Raw genomic sequence first — 24,902 nt, 5'->3', positions numbered from 1 at the left:
ACACTCATGACTACAAAAAGATAACATAAAATACAAAAAAGTGCAGCATCACAAGAGATTAATCTCTTCTTATTTCCTTTGTTTTAATCTGTTTTTTGTTTGGGTTTTTTTTATAGAGGAAAAGTATCAAATATTCTTCAGACAAACGCTAAATCAATTTTTCAAGGCAGGATGGAAAGAAAAACAGAGCAGAGGTTTAATTGGCATTATATCTTGTGGAGAAGCATAACAGAAGGCTATGTTCAAAGTCAGCATGACCAAGTGAGATTGCAATCGGAACGCTTGTTTTCTAAACCTTCTGGAAGACAATGGCTAAATAAAAAGCCCAGCTTGGCTCTCTTTCAAGATCTGTTTTTTTTACAATGATGAAAAAAATAAATTCATAACAAAAATCTGCCAATTAAGCTTCTGTGATGGAAGATAAGATACACCTGCAGCGAGACATTATTCAGATTTCAGAAGAAACAGTCTTAAAAAATCAGTCACTGACATATCATATTCTGCAAGAGATTCAATTTAACAATAAACAGATTTTTTTGCTATTAAAAGCACTAATGCCAAATTATTGTGGGCATACTTAATCATTCTAATAAAGCAGTGAAAAAGTAGCCATTACCCCAAAGCAACAAAAAAAACACATCAGAGATTTTGAAAGGAAGGATACTCAATGCCTGGGAATGACACAAAAGCAATCGCACTACTTTTCTTGCTGTGTATTTTCTAGATAAATCTAGACATAAAAAGCCTATAGATCATTAAGAAAAAGTATACAGATTTGGGATATAGACTAGATTTTGGAGTCTCGACTGATTACCTAAGCCGATTAGGTGAGAAACCTGACTTGGCATGTGATGAGTTCATAAACCTGTTGAACACTATCACAGATCTGGGAGACCACCACCCCAAGACTGACACATCAATATGCTCCATCATTTTTTGCACTGCCAGTTTCACTGCATCAGAACCAGCAAGTCGTGACAACCTGTGATCAGCAATACAGCTGTGAAAAGGTGGCTAAACAGTGATCATAGGCAAGGCGATCAAACAAGTATCCAAGGCCACTGATGTTCATCGACACAACAGAATGAAGATTGGGCTTGGGCACAGCACCTCTTTAGCGAGGAATGAAGGTTTTGCGTCAACCACCTACCTGACCGATGTACACGACCGCACTGTTCTTGTGGAGAATGATACTCAATCATTGTTATGTACAACAGAAAACTAATGAGGTGTGGTGGTCTGGTCTGGGCCTAGTTGCTCCTCTTGTAGGATAGCGTATAGTGATCGAAGGCAGCCTGACACATGTCCTCATGTAACATACACAGATGTAGCAGTTATGCTGTGGATGTCCTACTCACAGAACATGCCCACTGAATGTTTTTCAGGTGAGCTGGGATCAATTGTGGCAACAAGAGCTCAGAAACCAGCACCTTAAGCATCTTAACAATTCTTGCAACCTGTTGTAAAAAACACATCTTGTATTCCTTCCAATGGCAGCCTCGCATGGTATCGGCCTACAACTATCACAGTAGACTCCCTGTCGATCAATGCTGTTAATGTTATTGTAAATGTTACATAGTATAAGGAATTACCTTATGTATACACACAAAATCTGTGAGCCTGCTACAGATACTGCCATTTTCCTAGTCATAACCTTTTGAGTTTGTTGCAGCTGGGAGCAGGTACAAGTTTCTTTTCATGCTCAAGATTTATATAACTTTTTCATTTGCAGTCTGGTTTTCATCAGTATTGAAGTCATGTCACAAACTATTGACAGATTGTGCTTGTTTTTGCTATTAGACTGCTTCTTCAGCAAACTGCAGACCTTTCTTTCAGAAAATGCCTAGCCTCCTTTCTCCAAGAAACGCCCTTTAATATTGCAGGGGCAGCACAGTGCAAAAGCAATCAGAGACACTTTCAATTCAGCACCTTGGAGAGCAGTGGGGGATTTGCTCATCTGCAGGTGTCCCATGGGGATTCTATCACAGATCTCAAAACAGACATAGACCTGAAGACAGCGGAGTCTATTATTTGTCAGTACACTACCCCCCCTCCCCATTCACACACCCCCAACTGAAGACAACTACCTTCTGCTATCATACCTCCAAATGGAACAATCACTGGACTAAAGAACTAAAACGTTTAATTCAAAGTGCTGGTTTAAACAAAAACGGATAAGACGTTCTATAATTTACCAAACTATTCTTGACCCTACTCTGCTTTTATCCAGTGCATCAATCAAACCCTTTTTAAAATGTGCTGCTCTGACTTCTGTACTAGTGTCACCTTTAAATAACAGAATAACACCTAACACTGTGTACCGAGCCAAAATGCTTATCCTTGCATGAGCAGACACTTCTTGCACATTCTGCTACATTGCAGCATCTCACTCTGAATCAGACCTAGTAGCACTGTATAGATCTGCCATGGATTTAAGCCATTGGTTAATGCTTACTTAAAAGAACAAGGCTATTTGAATGTCTGCCCATGTTATATATGAGATGTTTAAGCTGTCCAGATCTTATCTCTTAAGAAATAATTAAAAAATACTTGCAATGCAGCCAATTCAAGAACAACTTTCAGATGAGAAAAATAATTAACCCTTCAAAGTGGTGGAGTGGTTCATTTTCAGAACCCCAATTAAAGATACTGGTGTTTGATATTAAGACCAGGATTGTGCATCACTGTGGAGGCCTGAAGAGTGAGTGCTCCAGCACTTTCCTTTCCTCACAACAGCACTCTTAAGGCACCTGCTCAATAGCTGTTACAGCATAAACCCATACCTAGACATAGGTGGGTTTTTCAGTTCAACCCTCTGCTCAGAAGCTTCCTTGTTCTTCAATGATGTTCATGGAGAAGTTGACATATGTTTGGGCTGCTAACAGCTCCATGAAAAATGGTGTTTAGGGTTTCGTATTGCTCCTCAAACTATTTTAAAATTAAGTAAAAATGTGCTGGAACAAATTTCACTCGTTTCTAAAACCCAGTGGTGTGCTTGTCACAATTGCACCTACTCACTGGAGATGTACTGCAACCTGAGTGATCACAGGTATGATTTGACTGGGAAAGCTTTTTGAGTAGCGTGTGAAAAACCATACATTTCCTCACGCAAGCACATCATCCACTGATCAGAGCTCAGAGTGTCACCCAGCTACAGAGTGAAGAGCAGGAACAGAACTAAGTCTTCAGATGAATAGCAGTCTAAGCCATAGCAGGTTCTACACTTAGCAGACTCATACAGAGACGAGCAGAGTGGAAACAGTGTTAGCAATGTGTGTAAAAATGTTTTTTTTTTCCCACACCATGCTGTGCAAGACTATAATTTGTCAAATTAAAAAATGGATCAAAGTGCTCCATACAGTGATCAAATCACTACACGTCAGGAATTGCATTTCCAAAACCTAGTGTAATATTCTCTTTGGGAAAGTACATCTCCTTCAGGAGTCTCAGCTCCTGACCTTCGATGGCATGACTGGTACACATCATGGTATCCCGTAACAGCTGTGCCCGGTGGTACTGATTTACCCAGGAGCACCCAGAAGCACTGCCGACTTGGCCAGCTCAGGGAACAGCTTCTTACCAGCCACAGAAGAAACTGCTGCACTGAAGTGAACTAACAAATAATTTCTTCCTTACAAATTTCATTAACATAAGAAAACATCAAATCTGCTGAACTGAATTGATCTAGGTGGGGCTTTCCTAATGTTTCTCCAAAAAGACAACATGAGTTGAAGTGACAGCCCCACTGAACGAGTATCCTTAATACTCGCTGCAGAAGCATATCGATAAGGTATAAAATGTGGCTGAAACTAGACATTAAAACACATATCCAGGATCCTTCTGTGGGAAAAGATCTTAAGATCTATGAGCTACATGCGCTTGAACAACCTCCTTTTATATCCTAAACCTTTTGCCTTTTCTTATATTGAACGTAACCTGCACACCTTACACCATATAGCTTTTCTTACCGAATTTGTGGGGGGATTTTGTTACTATCCCTTCAAGAATGACAAGATTACACATCACAGATACAGGGCTTTTCATCTTCTCCTCTAGTACAATTACTCTAGTAAAGAGCAGACATTTATAGTGAATGATTTATAAAGCATTTAATTCACCACTTGAGAATGGAAAAACAATTGTGCCATACTATTAGAGCCACAGCTCATCACACGGAGCCCGGGAGCACGGGCTACCATGATACGTGACCGTGGAAAAACAGCGATTGTAATCTCCGGCTTTGAGGGTTCTTTTTTTTTTTTCAGCCAGATCTCAACAGCAGCACCGGCGTTTATGAAGCAAGCTGTCAGTCACAGGAAAAGCTTGGTTTTAATATTCCAAGCACCAGCTGTCTCCACTTCCCCATTCTCGTCCACAAAAACAGAATCGGTGAATGTGAGAGGGTTTGCAACAAGCTGGTTACTGCCGTTTCTCAGGTGTGGCCCCAGCCAGACGACAGACTGCAGTTGACCCAGAGGAAGGGCACAAATCGAGACAACTGGAATCTGAGAAAAAGCTTTCGTTCCACTACAAATGAAATGCATATTTAGCAGTAAAATATGAGACCAGGGGCACAGGAACAGCTGGTATCTCATCTTGCAAAGACAATACAAGAAATAAAGAGCTCCCAATTTTATTTTCCCCGCCGGGCGATTCTTTAATGGATCTTGCACTATACGATTTCAGACTATAAGAAATAAGTTTTAAAAAATGGATTGATTTTTTTTTATTTCTCATTGTTGGAATTCAAATTGTGGCTTTTTTCAGCTCAGTTCCATTTTCAAGCTTCACAGATTACGGTTTACAATTAAGTGTCTTTTGACCCCTGCAACTGCATTTCATTCTGCTAAGCCACCCTGACCTCTGATCTCAACCCAAACTAGCAGAATGCCTCCTTCCTCTATGGTGACCACAGATTCTTTTCAGGTGGCAGATCCTGACATATCCATTAGCAATTCTTTTTATGTCAGAGTTTTACCTACAACATATTTATTCCCTCTCCTTAGGCAATATTTAGCACCCTAGTGCTGTGTGGCTGATTATATCAGAACTAATGAAACAGAAAACAAAAGGTGATGACACAAAAAGGATCTACAGCAGCTACTGATGCTGATACCGATACACAAAAGAAAGTTATATGGAGAACATTACGAGAAAAAGGGGTTTGAGAAATATTTACATATGTCAATAGGCAACTTAAATTCTGCAGAATCCTGCCACACTCAGAGAAGCATACCTGACTTGGAGAAAATACATCCACAACTGCAATACATTGATCGGTCCATACTACTTCATCAGTAGCCATCAGAAGATAGTCCACAGGTTGTCATGATCTAATCTTCTGTTTTTCTATCCACACCTCTTAAGAAAGGAGAGTCCTGTCCAAGCACAGAACTTCTTGTATCATTCAAATTTAACTCGGCATCAGCTTGCAACCAAACCTTCCATTTGCTCTTCATTAACAACAAAAATCAGAAACCTGCTGTTGACAGTGACAAAACATCTCACTATCCCATTCACTCCAAGAGGCTGATAAACTTTTTGGGAAGTTAAACTAATTTTTATTTTATCCCCCCCCCCCCACAGGTACATCTGTATGCTAATAAGGTAAACTAAATACTGTTCTTTAAGCTGCTTAAGGCATTAGTGCCATTTAAATATTTTAAACATTTTTCTAAATTTTTCACAGACCGCATCAGCTCCATATGTGCATGTTGCTTTTAGCCTTTCCTAACAGTGATGAATTGATTTTTAATTTGGAGAAAATTAATATTAATGATAAAGAATTAGGGAAGCATGAAGACAACTGAACGTAAATGTGATACAAGAATAACAAAAGCAATGCAGAACAGGCTAACAGTACTACCCAGAAGCTTGTCCTTATACACCTAAAATGGTCAGATGCAGATGCTTATACAGAATGTTGATATTTATGCCAGTGTTAAGGAAGCGAAACTGGATACTTATACCGTGTTTAAAATCAGAATTTGTATGATTAAAGCATGTCAGATAATTGAAAGCCTAAGCTCGAATTTAATGCTATACCCAGGAGAGAAGCTTAGAGGTCTCCTTCTAGTTATTTAAATCAGTAGATATCTGCTCGCAAATTAAAAGACTTGCTCTGAATCAGATCTTAGTGTACAGAGTATCATATTCCAGATCATAATCATAACACTCCTGAACGATCTCTGATTAGTCCACCCTAGTGCCTGCAGCAGAAATAAACATTTTCATCAGCTTTGATGGGTGGAGTCAATCTCATCTGGCTTTTCAGTTCTTGAACTGACCATTTTGACACTAAGAACACAGCAACGTGTTTGAATGAAAGGCTGGCTTGAAAACAACGTGAAAGCAATGTGTTTGAATGAAAAGCTTGAAGACGGATAGTCCTAATGATGGTCAACAGGCATGAAGAAGTCTCAGATCAACACAGGAATACAACACTGTGACGCACAAGATTAAAGATATATTGGCTAATTCCAGCCGAAGGAAAGTAGAGAAGACAACATGCACAGTTTGGTTGGTATGCAGCACTGCACTGTTCCAAAGCCAGCTCGGAGCCCAGCAGCTCCATTACAGCAAGCCTCTCATAAAATACACAAGATGCCAGTGGGTAAAAAAAGACAACTAATAGAGTACCTTCTTTGTATAAATCAAGCTTTTCTGCTTAATAAAATGCGGTGTGGACTGTGGCTACAGAGCCACTTCTACAGCACTAACAAAGCTGGCCGATCTGTACAAGATTATTTAGTGTGGTTTAGTGTGTAGCTGAAGGCTCAGGCTCTCTGAATGATAATACACTTAAAGTGCATTCTCTACGTGCAACCATAAATCTCTCTGTTCACTTGTTGACAAGGCAACTGTCTTACTGCAAAAGCAACGAGCTCACATTTCATAAATTTTTAAAACTGGATTGTAAAACCCAGCACGCGTCAGACACAATCATATAAAAAAAACAAAGCAACTAAGAGGCTGAGGACTGAGAGGCAGTGCCTTGGGGCTCTCATACATTAATTGACCTATTCCAGCTTGTTGCGGTGTATTTTCAGCATACTAACTAGCCTGTTAAGGCTGCGCGGTAATTCTGGCTTTAAACGGCAGTCTCCCTCACCCCTGCCAGACTGCAGTACAGTGACCCACTCAGATGCAGCACTGAGAAAACACAGACAGCTCTAATTTCAAACAAGCTGCCCCCTGCGAAGCTGTGAATGAGGTACGGCAAACTGTCTCCCTGGCACCCAGACATGCAAAAGCAAAAAGGTTTCACACTGCAGTACAGATGGACACTACTGATCCTGACAACATTCTTTCTTCTCGTCAATATCCTGAAGGCATCCTGAGCACTGAAAGAAGATTAGACTTTTTAGAAAAAGAATATGGATTTGGGGTATTGATTAAATGTTTTTGACTAATTGATCATTCATGATCGATTGTGACACATCCGAGGAGGTTTGTAGCATAATAATAATAATAATAATAATAATAATAATAAACTTTATTTTATATAGCGCCTTTAAAGGTGGCTTCTCAAAGCGCTTTACAGGATGACAATAACAATAAATAAGAAGACTACAACAATAAATAAGAAAATTTCACAAGACAGGACACAATTATAATTACAGCAATACAACAATAACAATAGAGGAGACCGTGGAAGATGGTATTAAGAAGAGCAGAGGGGTGAAGAATGGAACCAGTTAAGTAAAGGCTTTTCTGAAAAGGAGGGTTTTGAGTCTGGATTTGAAGGAGTTTAGAGAAGGTGACTCTCTAATATCCTTGGGCAAGGAGTTCCAGAGCTTGGGGGCATAGCAGGAGAAGGCCCTGTCGCCCATACAATGTAGACGGGCTTGGGGGACAGTAAGGAGGGCAGAATTTGAAGAGCGGAGGTTGCGAGGTGGGGAGTAGGGCGATAAAAGTTCAGACAGGTATTGAGGTGCCAAGCCATGTAAAGCCTTGTAGGTGAGCATGAGGATTTTAAAGTCTACGCGGAATTTGACCGGAAGCCAGTGCAAGGACTCCAGGATAGGAGTAATGTGAACACTTGCACTAGATCTGGTCAGGATTCTGGCTGCTGAATTTTGGACATACTGCAGCTTGTTCAGAGTAGATTTAGATACCCCAGGGAGCAGAGCATTGCAGTAGTCAATTCGAGAGAATACAAATATGTTGATCAGCTTTTCAGCCACAGTTAATGATAGCATAGGGCGTAGTCTTGCGATATTTCTAAGGTGAAAAAAAGATGTTTTGACAGTATGCTGTACATGTGGGTCGAATGTTAAGCCAGAATCGAATATAACCCCAAGGTTTTTCAATTTTGATTGGAGCTCAAGTACAGAGCCATCTACAGACAGGGTTACAGGACTGGCTTTGCGAAGTTGATGGGGGGTACCAATAAGCATGACTTCAGTCTTGTCACAGTTAAGATGAAGGAAGTTTTGAGTCATCCAAATTTTTATGTCAGAGATGCAATTAGATAGAATAGAGACAGCCACATCAGTGTCGGGTTTGGTATGGATGTATATTTGAGTATCGTCAGCGTAAAAATGAAAGCTGAGGCCATGTGATCTTAAAAGCTGACCAAGTGGGAACATGTAAATGCTGAAGAGCAAGGGGCCCAGTATTGAGCCCTGAGGGACACCAGACTTGACAAGACCAATTTCAGACCTGTACCCATTGAGAGAGACAAAGTGACAGCGATCAGTGAGGTAAGACTTAAACCATTTGAGGGCAGTGTCAGAGACTCCAAACACAGTCTCGAGACGAGAAAGCAAGATGTTATGGTCAACAGTGTCAAAGGCAGCACTGAGATCAAGAAGGATGAGTATGGAAAGAGAACCAGAATCAGAAGCTATTAGGAGATCGTTGGTGACTTTGACTAGGGCGGTTTCTGTGCTGTGAAGTTGACGGAAGCCAGATTGGAGGGGTTCGAAAAGGTTGTTTGTCATGAGGTGGTTATGTAACTGAAGTGTGACAGCACGTTCTAGAATTTTAGAGAGAAAGGGTAAGTTGGAGATGGGGCGAAAGTTGTTAAGATTGTCGAGAGCCATGTTAGGCTTCTTTGGCACTGGGGTAATAGCAGCAGTTTTGAGGACCGTTGGTACAATGCCGGTGCTCAAGGATTCATGTATTATATTGAGGACAATGGGACAGAGAGAAGAGAAACAGGACTGGAATAAAGTGGTGGGAATGGGATCTAAAATAGATGTGGTGGGTTTCATGCGCGTAACTAGTTTGTTTAGGGATGCTGAGTCAAGAAGAGAGAAGCTGGAGAGACGGGAACCAGAGAATTTGGATGAGGAGGGAGGAGGTGTGGAAATTATATCCGTAGTGGAGAGAATGTGATGCCGGATGTTGTCAATCTTAGAACTAAAGAAATCTAAGAATGTGTTGCAAAGTTGTGATGAGGCAGGTAATGTGGTGGGGCAGTTTGGCTAATAAAAATTATTATTAAAAATAATAATTTTGCTAAGGCGGCATAATCGCCGCCTTAGCAAAAGAGTTTATTGAGCACAGGAGATAAGGTGATTTAACTTGGCGGATATGAAGAAACTGAGAAAGGAACTAAGGTGCCCCGCTCCTCAGAAGAACAAATGCCCTCATGCAATCAGACATCTTTAGAACTTCATAAACATCTCGTGAAGACCTCCCTGATGGACATCAGAAAAGTGTGGTGTGATCCACTAATTGTTGTGTACCAATCGATGGGGAGGTCCTAGTAGGATGGTCTGTGCAGGAGTGGCTTGTCGTTTAAGAATACTACAGTTGCTACTCCACTTGCAGTGATTAATGGCAACCTATCTTCGGGTCACTGCATTGATAAAGATCTGGGGCCTCACACCATTTCAGAGGGACACCCCCCTTCTTTGTGCTGCTCTTGTAGCCATCTTGCCAAATAAGAACCTAATTATGCCATGAATTCCCTACTTGCCAGACCGGAGCCTGACTGAACACTGGCAAAAGGATGTGTAGAGACCAGTGAATAGATAAGTGCTTCTCCAGGCTCTACAGGAGGAATGGGACAGAATCAGAATCCCACGGAATTCTGCTTGGTGCGACATCTGCGTTTTTCAGATGTACAGCATGTATAACTTCCAGAGGTGGGCACACATTCCTCTAGCTTGTGGACTTCAAAGCACGCTCAGTGTTGATCAAACCTGTATAATAGCAAATGTTAATCAGGAAGAATTTTCATACACTTCACTAAAATCTTAGTGTGTCTGCTGCATAAAAGAGTTTCTATCAAGACAATAATTGTATTTTTGTAGTTATAATTTATTCTTGATGTACAAGAATATAGCGGTAAAAGTAATACACATTGGGAAAATATCGAGGTCTCCTGTAAAGCTCTCTTTTGCAGATTGTCAGGAAGATTTTAAAGGAAATAATGAGAATTCACCTCAAAAAAACCTTGTTTCAAAGGAATTTTTCACAAATAATTACAGGGTTTGCTTTTGCTGTGGAATTTAACAAAGCTGTACTTTCAGCTCTCCTCTTGATCAACTGCTGTGTAAATGTATTAAAGATGCTAAGCCTCAGAGCTGTGCATGAGATGGCCGACAAGCCCAGATCGCAGATTTATTTTTGGCAGGCTGACTGAGGTCAGAGGTCAGCTCTGGCCATCACATTCTTGACTGGCATGGACATTAGGGCTTATGGCAGCAGCTACCAGTTGTAGAAGTTCGAGGTTGAGGTTAACATACTTACATCAACAAGTCTGAACAACTGGGAACTCCATCCAGGAACTCGCAGCACTTTTCAGTAACGTGGTTTTGAAGAGCTTACGTTAAATTTTCCAAATCCCTTGACACCACTTCAGAATACGAAGACCCGACTGCTGCGTCAATTCAAAACAAAAAAACAAACCTCACCTTTCACACAAGCCTCCCTGCCTTCAATCCTATGATGTTATACATCAACAGACCAGGGCCAGAAACATAGCCCTTTGATTAGTCCATCCCTGTGCCTGCAACAGAAATGAATATCTGAACAGCTTTGAAGGGAGGGGTCAACCTCACCTGGCTTTCGGTTATTGAACTGACTATTGTGACACTATAAATGGGAGAGAGGAGGAGAAGGGAGCTGGTGGAGAGGATTCTTGCGACCCGCAGAGGAAGAACGAAGCATGGTGTCGTCAAGTAGGGTTTCCCCATCACGAAGGGGTGCAAGAAAGGACTGTGGGCCCTGTACAGGGACTGAAGTCGAATCTGTCCATTTGCACTCCTGCGGACTGGACTAGTGCAGTTTCGGAGCCAGGACAGGTTTTAAAAACATGCAATGGGCAACTGCAAGTGGTCACATCAGGGAGGCATAGAGGGACTTCGCTGGACAAATCCAGCCTTAATGACCACTTGCCACATGGATCCATTGATAATTGACAATCCATTGACAATCATTTTTAAGACCTTTTAATTGTAAACATTTTATGTTAGAGTGGTACCCTTTGTAAGAATTGTACACATTGTTGCCATAAACTTTATTTTCATTTAAAAAATAAACGTGCGACATTCACAGTCCAGCCGTCTCCACTGCTGATCAGAAGATCTTCACATTAAACCTCTTAAAAGCACTGACTCATTGACTTCCACATTAACAACTGGGTTTGAAAAATGTATTCACAGGTGCAATTAAATACTAGCGCAGGCAAGATTCATTGTGCTGCTAAAATTAAATGAGTTAAAGAGGACAGATGTTCTTCCATGACCAAGAGCCACTCAGTCAATGAGAACATATTCTATGGACTTTTGGCACCAGTGTAGATAGCATTTTAATGACAATACAATGTTGTCAATGAGAGACAACAGCTGAAAAATACTTTCAGCCACAAAATGAGTATTAGTGAAATTGCATTTTTCCCCTACGATCTAAAGCCAGCAACTCACTGGCACTTTAGATTGGGAACTTTTTCATTTTTTGCTAAATATTAAAGCACCATGCACTCGCTGCATTAAACAAAAGTGAAGTACAATCACTTCTACACTGTTTGACTTGGGTAAGAAGAGGTGTCTTTCAGAGCTCAGAAGGCGTGTGAGTTCCCCCACCTGCTGTCTTCTCTTACTCCCATTTTCTGATCCTAAAAGATATAAACATACCTGGAAAGACCAGAACTTTCTCTCAAACAATTTTAACTGCGTACCTCATTCGCCACACCTACCCTTTACAAAACTGAGCAGACATCTAGGTAACATTACGACCCTAGCAAGAGAAACTCTGGAATTCAGCAGACTGCAGACTGGCTACAGCATATTGTGAATTGCTTGCAATCTACATTTTATTCTCACATCGACGTCTGAATTTCATATTGATGAGCATTTTTTTCCCCAAGACTGTATCCACTTATCCAATTTCCCACCACTTCTTCCAATTCCAGGTTGAGAGGGAGCTGGTGTCTATCCCAGCAAGCAAAAGGCGCAAGGCGAGATAAACCCAGACATCGCAAGGCAGATACACAGACAAACACAGAAGTGTACACACTCACATCAAGGGTCAGTTTTGCCAGGATAAACCTACCAGCATGTTTCTGGACTGTTGGAGGAAACTGGAATACCTGGAGGACACCTGCATGAACATGAACATACAGACTCCACACAGATGGTGCCTGAGGTTTTGAAACCAAGGTCCCAGCACTGCAATGCTACCCAATGCACCACAGTGCTGCCCTCCAAGGCTGCAGCACACCACAGGTGTATTTTGTTTCCTGTCATCGATCGATAAGGGCATATGAACATGGTATAAATGACTGAAAAAGGAAATCCTCTTCTAAAGCTGCCATTTAAATTCACCACCTTGCTTCTCTGACAGAGAGGACTGTGAGGGGCTCAGGGGTGTGTGTCTCTAACAGCAACATGTGACAATGACATAGACCACATGAAGAAACTCCTAAGCAACACACAAAACATTTCAACAAAAGAACTCCACCAGTTGCAATCTCTGCACAAAGTGTGCCAGGTTTAAATTGTCTGCCAATAACCACTTTTCAATTCTTTAAATCCAAGGCACGCTTCTGTCGGTAGGTGTGTTCACGTACAGTGTTACACTACAGTGCCCTTCTGCAGTGCAATACAGTGTTCTACAGCTCCCTAAACTCTGCTAATAACAACCCAAGATTAATTAAAACCAAAAACTACAATGTTCTGCACTCTTGGACAGATACACAGCAAATCCTGTCCAGCCCTACACATTTTCAAGCACGCTCTCCAAATCGACATGGGATTAATAAAGTCATACAAATGGCAAACTTGGGGCTGATTTATTAATCTCATTTAGGCGTGCTGAGGTTTCTGTGAACAGCAATGCGCATTAATCAAACCTGAGTCCGTGGCAAACCTCAAAGCTCACAAACATTAAAAATGGAGATAAATGAAACCAAGAGCATATTCATAGATCCTGGCTTCATTAAAATGATCACCTTCCAAAATAGAATTCTCCCACAGAAAGTCCATGCTTATGCAAAAACCACACGACTACCTACAGCAGACCAAAAGATAAGCAGTCGGTGCAGGTTTTTGTGTTTTATCTCAATTTTTTTATTGGTGTTTTATCTCAATTCTGTCACTAGATTTAGCCACAGGCGTCTCTAGTGCTAAAGAGCTCCAGCTTCCTATTTTTATCATCCGGCCTCTGATCCTAACTATTTCACTGAACTTTAGGACCTCTAAAAACAGATCTTTATTTACCACTTAACCTAATTATAAAGTACCTGCAAAACCTGCAGGACTGGATCCGTCCATGTGTGCTACTCCCATTCATAAGACAAGGTTATGAATTGTCATATGCAACCTAAGTAGAGGGGACTCACCTTATTCTCCTTCAATGACAAGCCAACACAGTCAGCCAGCAGGAGAATCTGAATAAGTGTCTTGCTGGCTCCACAAACAACTTTAAAAAGACCACGATGCTCAAGGCTGCTTGCCCAACGACCTCTCATGTCGTAAAATTACAACAACACCATTAACTTCATCCACAGCCCCATTTTTAAAAGCTGGGCAGAATAGAAACTTCCAGAGCTGGTACATCAGAGTCCAGAACTGCCAGCCAAGGAAGGCTCTGGTAGGAGCTTAATTAGCAACACCTGATCTTCGTTTAGCTCATCCTGCAGGCTAGGGTCTCAGGTGTGACCGATGAAGCTCACAGTAATGCCTGACATTCCATTTATTTTATTTAAATGTGAGCCATTAAGCCTTGGGAATTGGCCTGCAGTCCCAGGGTTCTGAAGTGATCTTAGCCAAGATCCTCCCACACATTTCTATTGTAAATAGTGTCCAATTCTTAATAAAGTGGCTGTCAGTGCCACAACTCAGAACGAAGAGAGATGCGGGTCTGCAGTTGAGATATAGGATATAGCATCCATATACAAGCATTTTTCCCTCTTTAAAATGTGTCCTACTATGAAATACTGAGCACGAATTACATTTAGCACTGAACTGAAAGTATATTTAAAACGGGTTACGTGCCACAAATCTTAAAGGTATCATCAGTAAGCGGGGTAAATACTAAAATATATACCAGCATACAGTTGTCGAATGTATCCTTTTGCGCTAGTACTAGTAGCCGGTTTTTAATAATACTGTACGTGAGGGGGTTTTTAGAGAGAGCTAGGGCTTTTCGATAACCGCACGGAGACGCAGTGCGAGTCTGAGGGGTGTTCACAATATTAACTAAAACCCTGTCCTGAATCTCAGCCCAATTAAACAGGACTGCGTCCAGCGCAGGCTGGCCTTGCGACACCGGAGAAGAACGGCCACTGACCCCTGACTTGGCTGTAGCAAAGTCCGTATTATTACATTTTCCACTCTGTTGCATAGCCGTTCGGTCAACAGGCCCTCATGGCAACAACTCGGTACAGGATCAACTTGAGACAGAAAAGGCAAAACACTCAGAGCGAGTTCCATGCAATATCTTAACCACAGAGCATGAAATTAGCACAAGTTTCCAAATGCAGACTATAATTAATACAACTAGACCGTGCTGTTGGTTTCAAAAATCCAAATAAAACCTAATAATGAGCATAACCATAAAGGGAATAAAACTGGGTTATGATAGGGAAACGATTAATCACTCGCACTGACAAAAGGACAAGTATATTTGATTTATTGAAGAAGCGTAAAACAATGCGCACAGTTCACTTAGTGATAAAAACTCACCTGGCTTGACGGTCTTCAGACGAATCGGCTCCCGAAAGTGGCGGATAACTGCAAGCGTGTCCCTGTTCGTGAGTCCGCTCACCGGGGTTCCGTTCACCTCCAGCAGCACGTCCCCGGGGCTCGGCAGCTTCCCGGAGTGACAGACAACCGCCTCCAGCTTCACCTGGCCCAGGTGGGGGAACTCGCCGAGCTCCGCTCCCCCCAGGATCTCCACCACCGAGCTGAACTCACCGGCGCTGCCCCAGGACACCGCGCACTCCTGAACTTTGCTGGACCAGTGTTTCTTCTTCCTCAATGTTTTGGACATGTTGTTTTACTCCCCGTTAAAAGCTTCAAAAAGCAAAGTCGCGTTTTGTTTGTTTACTTGATTTTCTAGTTTCCTACGACACGCTTAAACAAAAGATTAGAATTGCATTATGTTGAATGCGAAACGAAGTAAGCCTCCTGTTGTCTCTTAATTCCATTCCTCCAATAGTGAAGATTTTAATATTTATTTTATTTATATAATTTTAGCTACGGATAATCATCTGTGCGCCGACCGTCACTCATTGTTAATAAAATGCTATCATTCAAGCTTGTGGCTCGCTGAAGCAGCACGTAAATAATCTAGCCTTCCCATTTAAAATTTCAAATTGCAATGAAACAAATTAAAATAATATTATGCTGCCAGAAGATCATTATTTTCAATCAGTCGTGCATGTCCGATCCTGTCTATATTGATCTCCAGCGATGCTTCTCACGGCGTTGTGTATATATTCTTAGACATAAAAAAAACTATGAATAAATGCAAATAGCTGATTTCTGTACTCCAATGAGCAAATGTCCTATCCAAAGAAGGAATTAACAATCGATCGGCTCAGTTTCTTGTCGCTGTTTACAATGTAGTCACTGGCCTCAACCTGATCAAACGATCTGATTAATGAATCGGACTGCTGTCACTACGCCAAGTCCACGCAATTTCTTCAACAGTTTCGCCGGAATTCCAAAAGCACCTGCAAACTATATCAGCTGGAGGAGTAGCAGGGACATAGGAAAGAAAACACTTCCAACTTCAAACTGAGCTTCACGTTATTATTGCCCCGCGTCTACAACAAACCTTCCGTCACTCGCGTCCAACGCACCTGTTCGTTTTTAACTTGGCAGCAGCCGCATTCCTGTGAAATGGGCACGGCCGGCGCAGGCAGTGCTGTTGTGTGTAATACTCGGAATGCCCGTGTGTGTGTTTTTTTCCGGAGGATTGTTCTCAATCTGTCCCACAATCCTGCTGAGCTCTTTCCACCGTGGCGACCGCACCGCCGCGCATCTGCCTCTTCCAGCAAGCGGCTTCGGGTTCGCTAGCTCAGTCACAGCGCCGGCAACCTCCCTCCCACGAGCCCGGAGTGGGAAATGATTCCAGAACTTTTTTAGTCATTTTCACCTTGTTAGTAGTGCTGGGGTGGGGGGGGTGGGCAAGGCGCGGTTGACTGCTGTTGTCTCGAACCAATCGGGGAGAAGGATGGGGAGTAAAAACACTGGGGGCCAGCCAATGCTAAAAACAGCTGGGCGGGTCTTCCGAGTTGTTACCCTGTAACACAGAGAGATAGCACGGCTAACCCTTTGAGTGCCGACCGTGCACTTCGATCCTCATGCTATTATTATCATGCTCATCACAGGCGAACACGGTGCTGCTCACCGAGTACAAGGACCGTATCGTGTTCCCTCTATCACCCTGCACACATTTCTATCCAGACTCTTTTTAAGAGGAGATCAGTCTGGTACAACGTCAAAATGAGATTCACCGGCAGGGGAATTTGAGCAAATGTTTGGTCACTGGTCACTGCGATAATTTGCTAATGTTCCAGAAATTGCCTCACTTGTTAATACTACTCCGGTACTAATATTTGTAAAATCCGCGTTACCTGTCAGTCCTTACCTTTCCCCTAAAATAAAAAGGACACTTCGCAGCGACTAGGTTACTGTGTTCTCTCTCACCCCACGCAACACTTTTCAAAAATTCTACTCGACTACACAGTATAGGTTTAAGTTAGCAAAACGTTAAAAGATCGCACCTTGAGAAGACAGGACAGCAGAAGAAATACGATGTTCTGCACCACAGGTGAATGGCGAGCCAAGAACCGGAGGCTTTTCAGTGCTTTTTTGTAATAAACCGCAGGAGGAAGATCGTCTTCCAGACACCTACCACGTTTAATAAATGCGCTGTTGTCCGCAATTCCACCGACTCTCAGCGGAGTCCTTGTTATTCAGTTACAACACACTGTTAGACAGCAATACTAACACTGTTGCCTTAGTCCCGCATCAGGATACGTAAGGAAGTCCTGTACTGTGCGCCCCGAAGCGTCCCATTATTTCAACAAGAGAATTTGCGTTGACCTCATCAGTACATACCTAACTGGACGCTTACGCTATTGCTAGCACTGCGTATTTCAAAAACACGTATAACCCCAGTTTTCGACAAAGAAAACTCAACATAATTCATAACAGCAATGCAAATGCCTCAAATTCCTGTTTTCGAAATATATTTTTTATAATCAGTACAGCTTACAGGCGGGGAAATGGACATAATGTAAATGTGTTATCTGCTAATGCGAAGGTCTCGTAGTGTCTCGAGCCTGCCATCTTGTGGTGAGGAACGGCAATGGCAGCCTGATGTTCATAACCTCTAACACTTCACGAAGTACGAAGGACATTTGTCATTATATTACTCAAGGTCGACATCATCATAATATCCATCTTTCAAACAATGCACAGCATTACTGCAAAAATTAAAATATACAAATACTTAACTTGATTACGATTTTAGCTCTTTGGATTAACAGCAGCCGCAATACAGCAGTCCTACACAGCTGGGTACACAAGCCTCTATCATGTGGTGACGCTCTTTTCTGGACATTACACATATGGAGAGGAGCACTGCCAGTTTATATAACGCTAATGCCAAGACTGGATGGCCCTGGTCCACTGCAGCTATTGTAGTCTTCAACCTGTTGTGTTACTTATTTTGAATTTAATTTGGTGTAAATCTTGTGTCAATTCATTTTTTTATATATCATTCTAAGTCTTTCTTACCTTCTGATTACCTACTGTATATATCCATTCATACACCCAGTTGTCCCGCTGTCTACTCATTCAGGCATGTCTGTAGCACCAGATTCCCCATATCTTTAAAAAAACATAAGGCCTCTGACCTGAACCCTGAACCCGAGACGGAGGACACAGGAAGCCAACAGCTCCTCCACTGTCCACCTGAGCTCTGGCAGCGGGGATCAGAGTGGTGGAGCGTGTTAGCATGTCCCAGTGCCATTGTCCATTAAGCCCTCTGCCGCATGGTGTTCTGCCCCATTAGGCATCACAGTCGCACACTGTCAAAGAGCTAGGACGAAATCCAGCTCAAGGGCCAAGTGACAAAAGTCCAAAACTGATTAATTTGATCTACATACAGACAGCTAAAGGCAGAGGGAAGTCAAAAGGCTTGTGACGGAGTCGAGGACTTTCCTTTTTCCACACATTGTACCGTTCATTTGTAGAAAATAATATGTAGCGGGCTAGAAAACATGATCAAAATGCACCAGTTTTGGATGATATTCTCTTCGTTGGCTTTGTCAGTTCCTCCCGCCTTGTGCCTGTCGCTTGCCCAGATAGGCTCTGGCTCCCCCACGACCCCTGCCTGGAAGAAGAAAATGCAAGAATGGGTGGCTTTGTCCATATCAGGTATCCTGTCAGGCTTATAGCCCCCTTGTAATAAGGATTGGATGCTGGAGTAAAAAAAATGTAAAACAGCAAAATAACTATACAAAAAGCCAGCAGCCATATCACCCTGCAAATCACAACTGGCAACCCACTGAAGCTAAGCAGGTGTGAGCCTGGTCAGTACCTGGATGGGAGACCTCCTGGGAAAAACTAAGGTTGCTGCTGGAAGAGGTGTTAGTGGGGCCAGCAGGGGGCGCTCACCCTGCGGTCCATGTGGGTCCTAATACCCCAGTATAGTGACGGGGACATTATACTGTAAACAGGTGCCGTCCTTCGGATGAGATGTAAAAACCGAGGTCCTGAATCTCTGTGGTCATTAAAAATCCCAGGGTGTTTCTCGAAAAGAGTAGGAGTGTAACCCTGGTCTCCTGGCCAAATTTCCAATTGGCCCTTACCAATCATGGCCTCCTAATAATCCCCCGTCTATGAATTGGTTACATTACTCTGCTCTCCTCCCCACTGATAGCTGGTGTGTGGTGAGCGTTCTGGCGCACTATGGCTGCCGTCGCATCATCCAGGTGGAGGGGAGTCCCCATTACCTGTAAAGCGCTTTGAGTGGAGTGTCCAGAAAAGCGCTATATAAGTGTAAGCAATTATTATTATTATAAAAAGAATATCACCGCTTTATTACAGGGCAAATTTCCAATGGCTGTGCTTCGAACCTCTCAGATTAGTCAGTCAAAGCTATACTACATGAGCAATTTGAATTACCTGCAGCTTAGCATTTGACTGAAAATTTGCATGGCAGAACCAACCAGAATCAAAAAAAAAAAGTCAAGAAAAAAAAAGTCAAACTGCACGGTCCTATAAATTAAAAAGACACTAAAGTTACAGCATCAAGCCTTAATGTGTGCCAGGAGGCTGAAGGTGAAGCTGATTTCTTTTCCGAAGCTCATTCAGATCAAACCTGATCCCCATTTAGGACTGTTAAATGGAATCAATGACATTGCTAAAATTGAATGCATTTATTCAGTCAGCTTTTTCTACCTCTGCACTCAGTCCTGGTTCAATAGCTGGTGATCACGAGGTTTGTATCCCTGCCAGCTAACACTGGACCTAATCTGAAAAGGTTAATTGATATTTTAATTAGTCTCAGCCTTAATGTCTTCTTGTCACGTTGGAGAGGACTTTTCTTCAATTTGTGGTTCAATGGGATTTGCTGGACTTACAAATGTGACAGGACTGTGACTGCAATGTTTTCACCCAAATGTAAAAAGAAGTCACTCGGAGCACATATTCCACTGAATATGCTTGGCTTGTGTTAAAGGAATCTCAGTTCTAGAAAAATGACAATGTCTTGGACATTTGGGATACCACCAGACCTTCCCAGTCTTCGTTGGGGGCTGTCTATTACTTTTTACTGCCGCCGATCTCTCAGTAATTTAACAAAATTCTTCATTGCTATGATCGTTAGCTTAATTATACATTCCTGCTACTAAGAAGGTGTAGATTCCAGGCTAGATTAAAATATGAAGGGTGCCTTGAAATCTCTAACCACAACAACTTGAGAACAATGAAAAACATGTAATTACACAAATGAGTAGTTCAGTTAAATATCCAATTAAGTCACCGAGATCAAGCTGGAACGAAAAGAAGAGTGAAGGCTTTTGGTGTCACAGGGAACACAACTGGCCAAGCCTGGTATACTTTCTTTCTCTCATCTTGACCAGTTCTCAAAGGCCACTGATCTCATTATTGAATTGAAGTTGTCAGCTGCTAATCGAAAAGCACTGTACCTGAAGGACTGAATAGGCAGCTGTAGTCCTGAAGAACCTAAGAGCATTCTGGTTTTCATTCCACCACAGATCTTAATTGCTTCATTGAAGACATTATTTGCATACAAAGTCCAATCGCTTGTTTTATTAGGTCTCTATCAATTACTAATTGAAAACTACCTACCCAATCCTGCATGGATCCCACCTTCAGAGATCTAGACCACGTTCCTTACTTACAGTCCTAGAGAGCACCAGTCAAGCCATTGTCATCTCTTATATAACCCGTCCTGCATAACACAAACACACAAGAAAGGTTACAAGAGAAAGGATGCCGTTCAGCCCATCTAGCTAGTTTGGGAGTAGAGCAATAAATTGGTCCACTTAACACGTCAGGAGATTAAGGGCACAAGTCAAAAGACAATCGAAAGGAAAGTCGAAAGAGCCTCAGCCCACCAAAGCAGTGCTCTACAGACTTCAAACACATGTAATTACTGATCAATTAAGCACATTACATATTCAATTAAGTAGTGCTTGAAGACTGAAGTGTGTTCGGGTGTTAATTCAAATGCATTCATTTCCAAGGTACTTAAGGTATCAAATCACTTTAACTGGTCACAACATTGTTGTTCTAAGTCTTTCGAAAGTGGTAATTTGAAGAGGTGAAAAACCATGGCCCAGCAGGTCTTACAGGGAAATCACACTTCACAATAAGCACGTAAAAACAATTGTAATTAAGACCAATAACTGGTGGGATTAAATCATCGGGAGCTCAGGTAGAATGACGATCAGGGGTGCTTTTAGCACACCTTATAATCTTGATAAAAGTAAACCAGTCATAGACTTTATGTTTCTGTTCACTGTAATCTGGATCATTTTCGGTCTGTATCAGAAAATGTCACTGCTGTGTTCTATTTATCCAGATTACAAGTATTGCAATTCCGAAAGCCAATTTTTGGAGCAGTTCTTAACTGTTGATCAGGCCTGACAAAGATCCAAAACAAAAACAGAAAAATTAGGTACATTTCTACTACACAGTATTTTTTATTAATCTGATAACATAAAAAGTAGGCAATTTGCATTCAAGGTTCTTGCACAGATAATACAAATATTTTTTTTAATTATATGTATGAGATATGTACAAAGGTTTTGGACTTTGTTTTCCTCATCCCTTTGATGTCCAGCAGTTCTAAAACAACCCCCTAAGCATGAATACACATGCTTAACTTTGTTCCAATTAGTTCTATTTTTCTCTTTCTCTTCTGCAACACATTTCAAATCACTTGTCCATTCACAGCTCAAGTCATATATTGATTGTTGGTTACATCTGATGTAGACTGATAGGCCCACCTCTTTCTTTCAAGAGACCTACCAAACCTGCTGGACTTTGCCACTGACGGACAGACTGTCTAAATCCATTGTTTCTCCTTAGCACGATTTTGTTTTTTCCAAACCAGCATTTTAAGAAACTGAATTCTGCAAGGATGTGGGTTCTTCAAGACCTGCTGCATTATTTCAATTATTTTAATCCAGCATGTTAAAATAAGGCAGGTGCTGTTTTTTTCGGTTCAGGACAGCACTTCTGCATCGAGATGTTCTAGTTCTATCATGGCCCAGCTCTACTGAAAGGTAGCAATGACACATCTGTCAGCAGTGACAATGGGTAACATGATGCTCATTGCTCTGCAGGATTTTACACCTCTGCCTTAAAACCCATTGATCTCCCTTGGCTACCAGCTCCTGTCAGAGCCCCTGTTCCCTCTGGGCTTGATTTTATTCCTGTCTTCATCACTGTCACTGATGTCTCACGACATGTGACATCTCCTCATCGATCAGCAAGATGAGATCAGGACTCTTCCCCCTGGACTGCCATCCCTGTTCCCTGACTGATCGCTCCTGGAATGATTCCTTACTCAAACACACAGGCCCAAAGTTCTAAAAATAAACCAGGATCAAAAAACCTCTTTGCAACCTGTCTTGAATAAACAGCCATCACTCACTTCTGAATGGCAAAAGGCTGCGCCTCGAGCTCTCTGATCTAGGGGCTGAGTTACCTGAGTTACAAAGTCAAAGGACAGGAAGCCATCTGGTTCAGTCTGAATAGAAGAACACAATATGATACACATTTTTGGGGGATTGGCCCAGAGGACAGCATAGAAGTTGCTGACAGTTTTCAATACTGTTGAATTATCACAAATTACAGTGAATCATGCAGAAAAGCCAGTACAGATGTCTAAAATGAAGCATACACACAGAGGGATGTTGCATGCCATATGTATTATGCAAACAGAATCTTGCATGCGTTTTAAAAATGAGCTAGAAATGAAAATGTTGCACTGAAAGGCTTAGCAAAGTAGGGACATGAGGGAATGTTGAAGGCATACAGCCTTACAAAACAAACCATGTGAACCAAAGAACCTTTTAGAATCGGAATGAGTAAATTAGTAATCAGACGTCAGGGTTTGTTTAGTTGATGTCAGTATTCTAACAAAACCAGTTGTACTTCATAGTATTTCACTTCCTTAAATGCCAGACAAGATATGTTAGACCTCTGCTTTGAAATTAAACCTTACTTTCTGACTTGGACAAGCTCCACTGTGTTAATAACGTAGGCTTGCATGAAATTAAAGTGTAATAACATGAAAGCCTCGTACACATCAAGCTATGATCAATTTATAATGGATCCTGCAGAGAGTGGTATTTGCACGTCAGGTGTCATTTATCAAAAAGGAAATGAAGCTTCACTGTTTGTGATTCTTTTCACGCATCGATGCGTTTTAAAAATGAGCTAGAAATGAAAATGTTGCACTGAAAGGCTAGGCAAAGTAGGGACATGAGGGAATGTTGAAGTATGTTTTTTTTCTGCAAAAGCCACGTGCTCAGTATGTGTGCATTTATGTGAAGAATGCACATAAAAAGGTTACTCTCTGCTATTGTACGTTCATGAATGTGCAAGGCAGTCTGCGGGGATTTTACACATTTCTCTCGATTGCAGGAGGACTGGAAAATAATCTCATTTTAATCATCGTCTTCCTAAGCAGTGCACGACTAGAATGTTAATACCATCACAGCACTGGTCTGCTGCACTGGCAGCACAGTGGAGTACAGTATACCTCAACTGTAAGGTTCGGCCATACTGACACATTATGACTAAAATGCCACAAGTACAGGCTGGGCTTATGAGATGGACACTTCTACAGTACATAAAGTGGAATTGCTTTCATTTTTAAAATCTTTCAAAGCAAAGATGCCTTCAATGAAACAAAAATCGACACACAATTACATATAACTACACTGATCACGGGAATGTTAAGATGTTTTCCTATCGGAGTATGAAAATATTGTGAAACTACTATAAAGGAGGACGTTACCTTTTCTAAAGTGTTTGTTTCAAACTGCAACAATTAATTCAAGACAAATTTCTCCTGCCACCCACATTTGACCAAATACTGTTCACGAGAACAACATAGCTCTAAAAATCAGGCCCATGTTAATCCATGCTTCCCCAACCAAGTCACCTCACAAGAACAGCTGTGAACACCTACCTAAATATGTGCTAATTTGCACCACACATGCATTCGAATACACGTAAAGCATACTGAGGAATACATTGGCACATTGCAAATACTTGAAACACTCATTACAACTGAACTAAACAAGAATAAATCATTTAAATCGCAGGCTGTTTAAGCTGGTTTCAAGCTTTCAAAAATAATAAACGCCCTTGCATGGTCTCAGAAGAGAGAGTCATGCCAAGTTGGCTGGAGATATAAATAATTCATTTGTCAATAGACTTATCATTAGCATGCAGAGGTAGGCTCTTTGCTCTGATTCTCCAAATGACTCACTGAAGCCACACAAGGCGCACAGACTCTTTATTCTGTATTAGTAACAGGGAAGTGCAATGTAATCCAAATCATTTAAAAGAACGTCTTTGGCACAGAACGGCTATTATTGCCTTAAAATCAATAAATGTTAAATCCTTACTCCCACTTTCCTCTTTATCTTCCATGTTCTCACTTACTGGGCTGTATGAGCTTGCAACACCTTAATTAAACAGGAGGAGCATGCTGGGCAAACCGCAAACAATCATGGCAACTGCAAAGATAAAGAATCAAGATCCTTAATGCATTTATAACAGAAAATCACAACTTTAATGAGTTAAAAAGAAAGAAATTCCCTGACAAAGATCAGATCAATGCAAAGCTTCCCAAAATCATTAATAAAAGCCTATATTCCTTTATTAAAGCGTCTATTCCAGAAAAAAATATTTTTCTGCATTTGAAATATAACAGCCTCCTAG

At 41.6% G+C, this 24,902-nt stretch overlaps 1 protein-coding gene across 3 annotated transcripts in view; it reads right to left on the bottom strand.

Annotated features, from left to right (window-relative positions):
* Positions 1-17,413, bottom strand: part of magi3a (membrane associated guanylate kinase, WW and PDZ domain containing 3a) — a 158,208-nt gene extending 140,795 nt beyond the window's left edge. For 2 of the 3 annotated variants that reach the window (XM_088640164.1, XM_088640165.1), the window contains exons 1-2: positions 17,189-17,413; positions 15,141-16,704 (exon numbers count right to left, since the gene is read on the bottom strand). In XM_088640164.1, coding sequence (XP_088496290.1) covers positions 15,141-15,447 — 307 coding nt within the window. In that variant the 5' untranslated portion in view covers positions 15,448-16,704; positions 17,189-17,413. The remainder of the gene's footprint in view (positions 1-15,140; positions 16,705-17,188) is intronic. The other variant, XM_088640163.1, reaches the window with a different exon arrangement.
* Positions 17,414-24,902: the final 7,489 nt, after the last annotated feature.

Source organism: Lepisosteus platostomus, chromosome 7 (genome assembly GCF_059453375.1).
Source record: "Lepisosteus platostomus isolate fLepPlt1 chromosome 7, fLepPlt1.hap1, whole genome shotgun sequence".
Classification (NCBI taxonomy): domain Eukaryota; kingdom Metazoa; phylum Chordata; class Actinopteri; order Semionotiformes; family Lepisosteidae; genus Lepisosteus; species Lepisosteus platostomus.
Note: the sequence above shows the minus strand (reverse complement) of the source record. Positions and strands in the feature narration are given on the sequence as shown.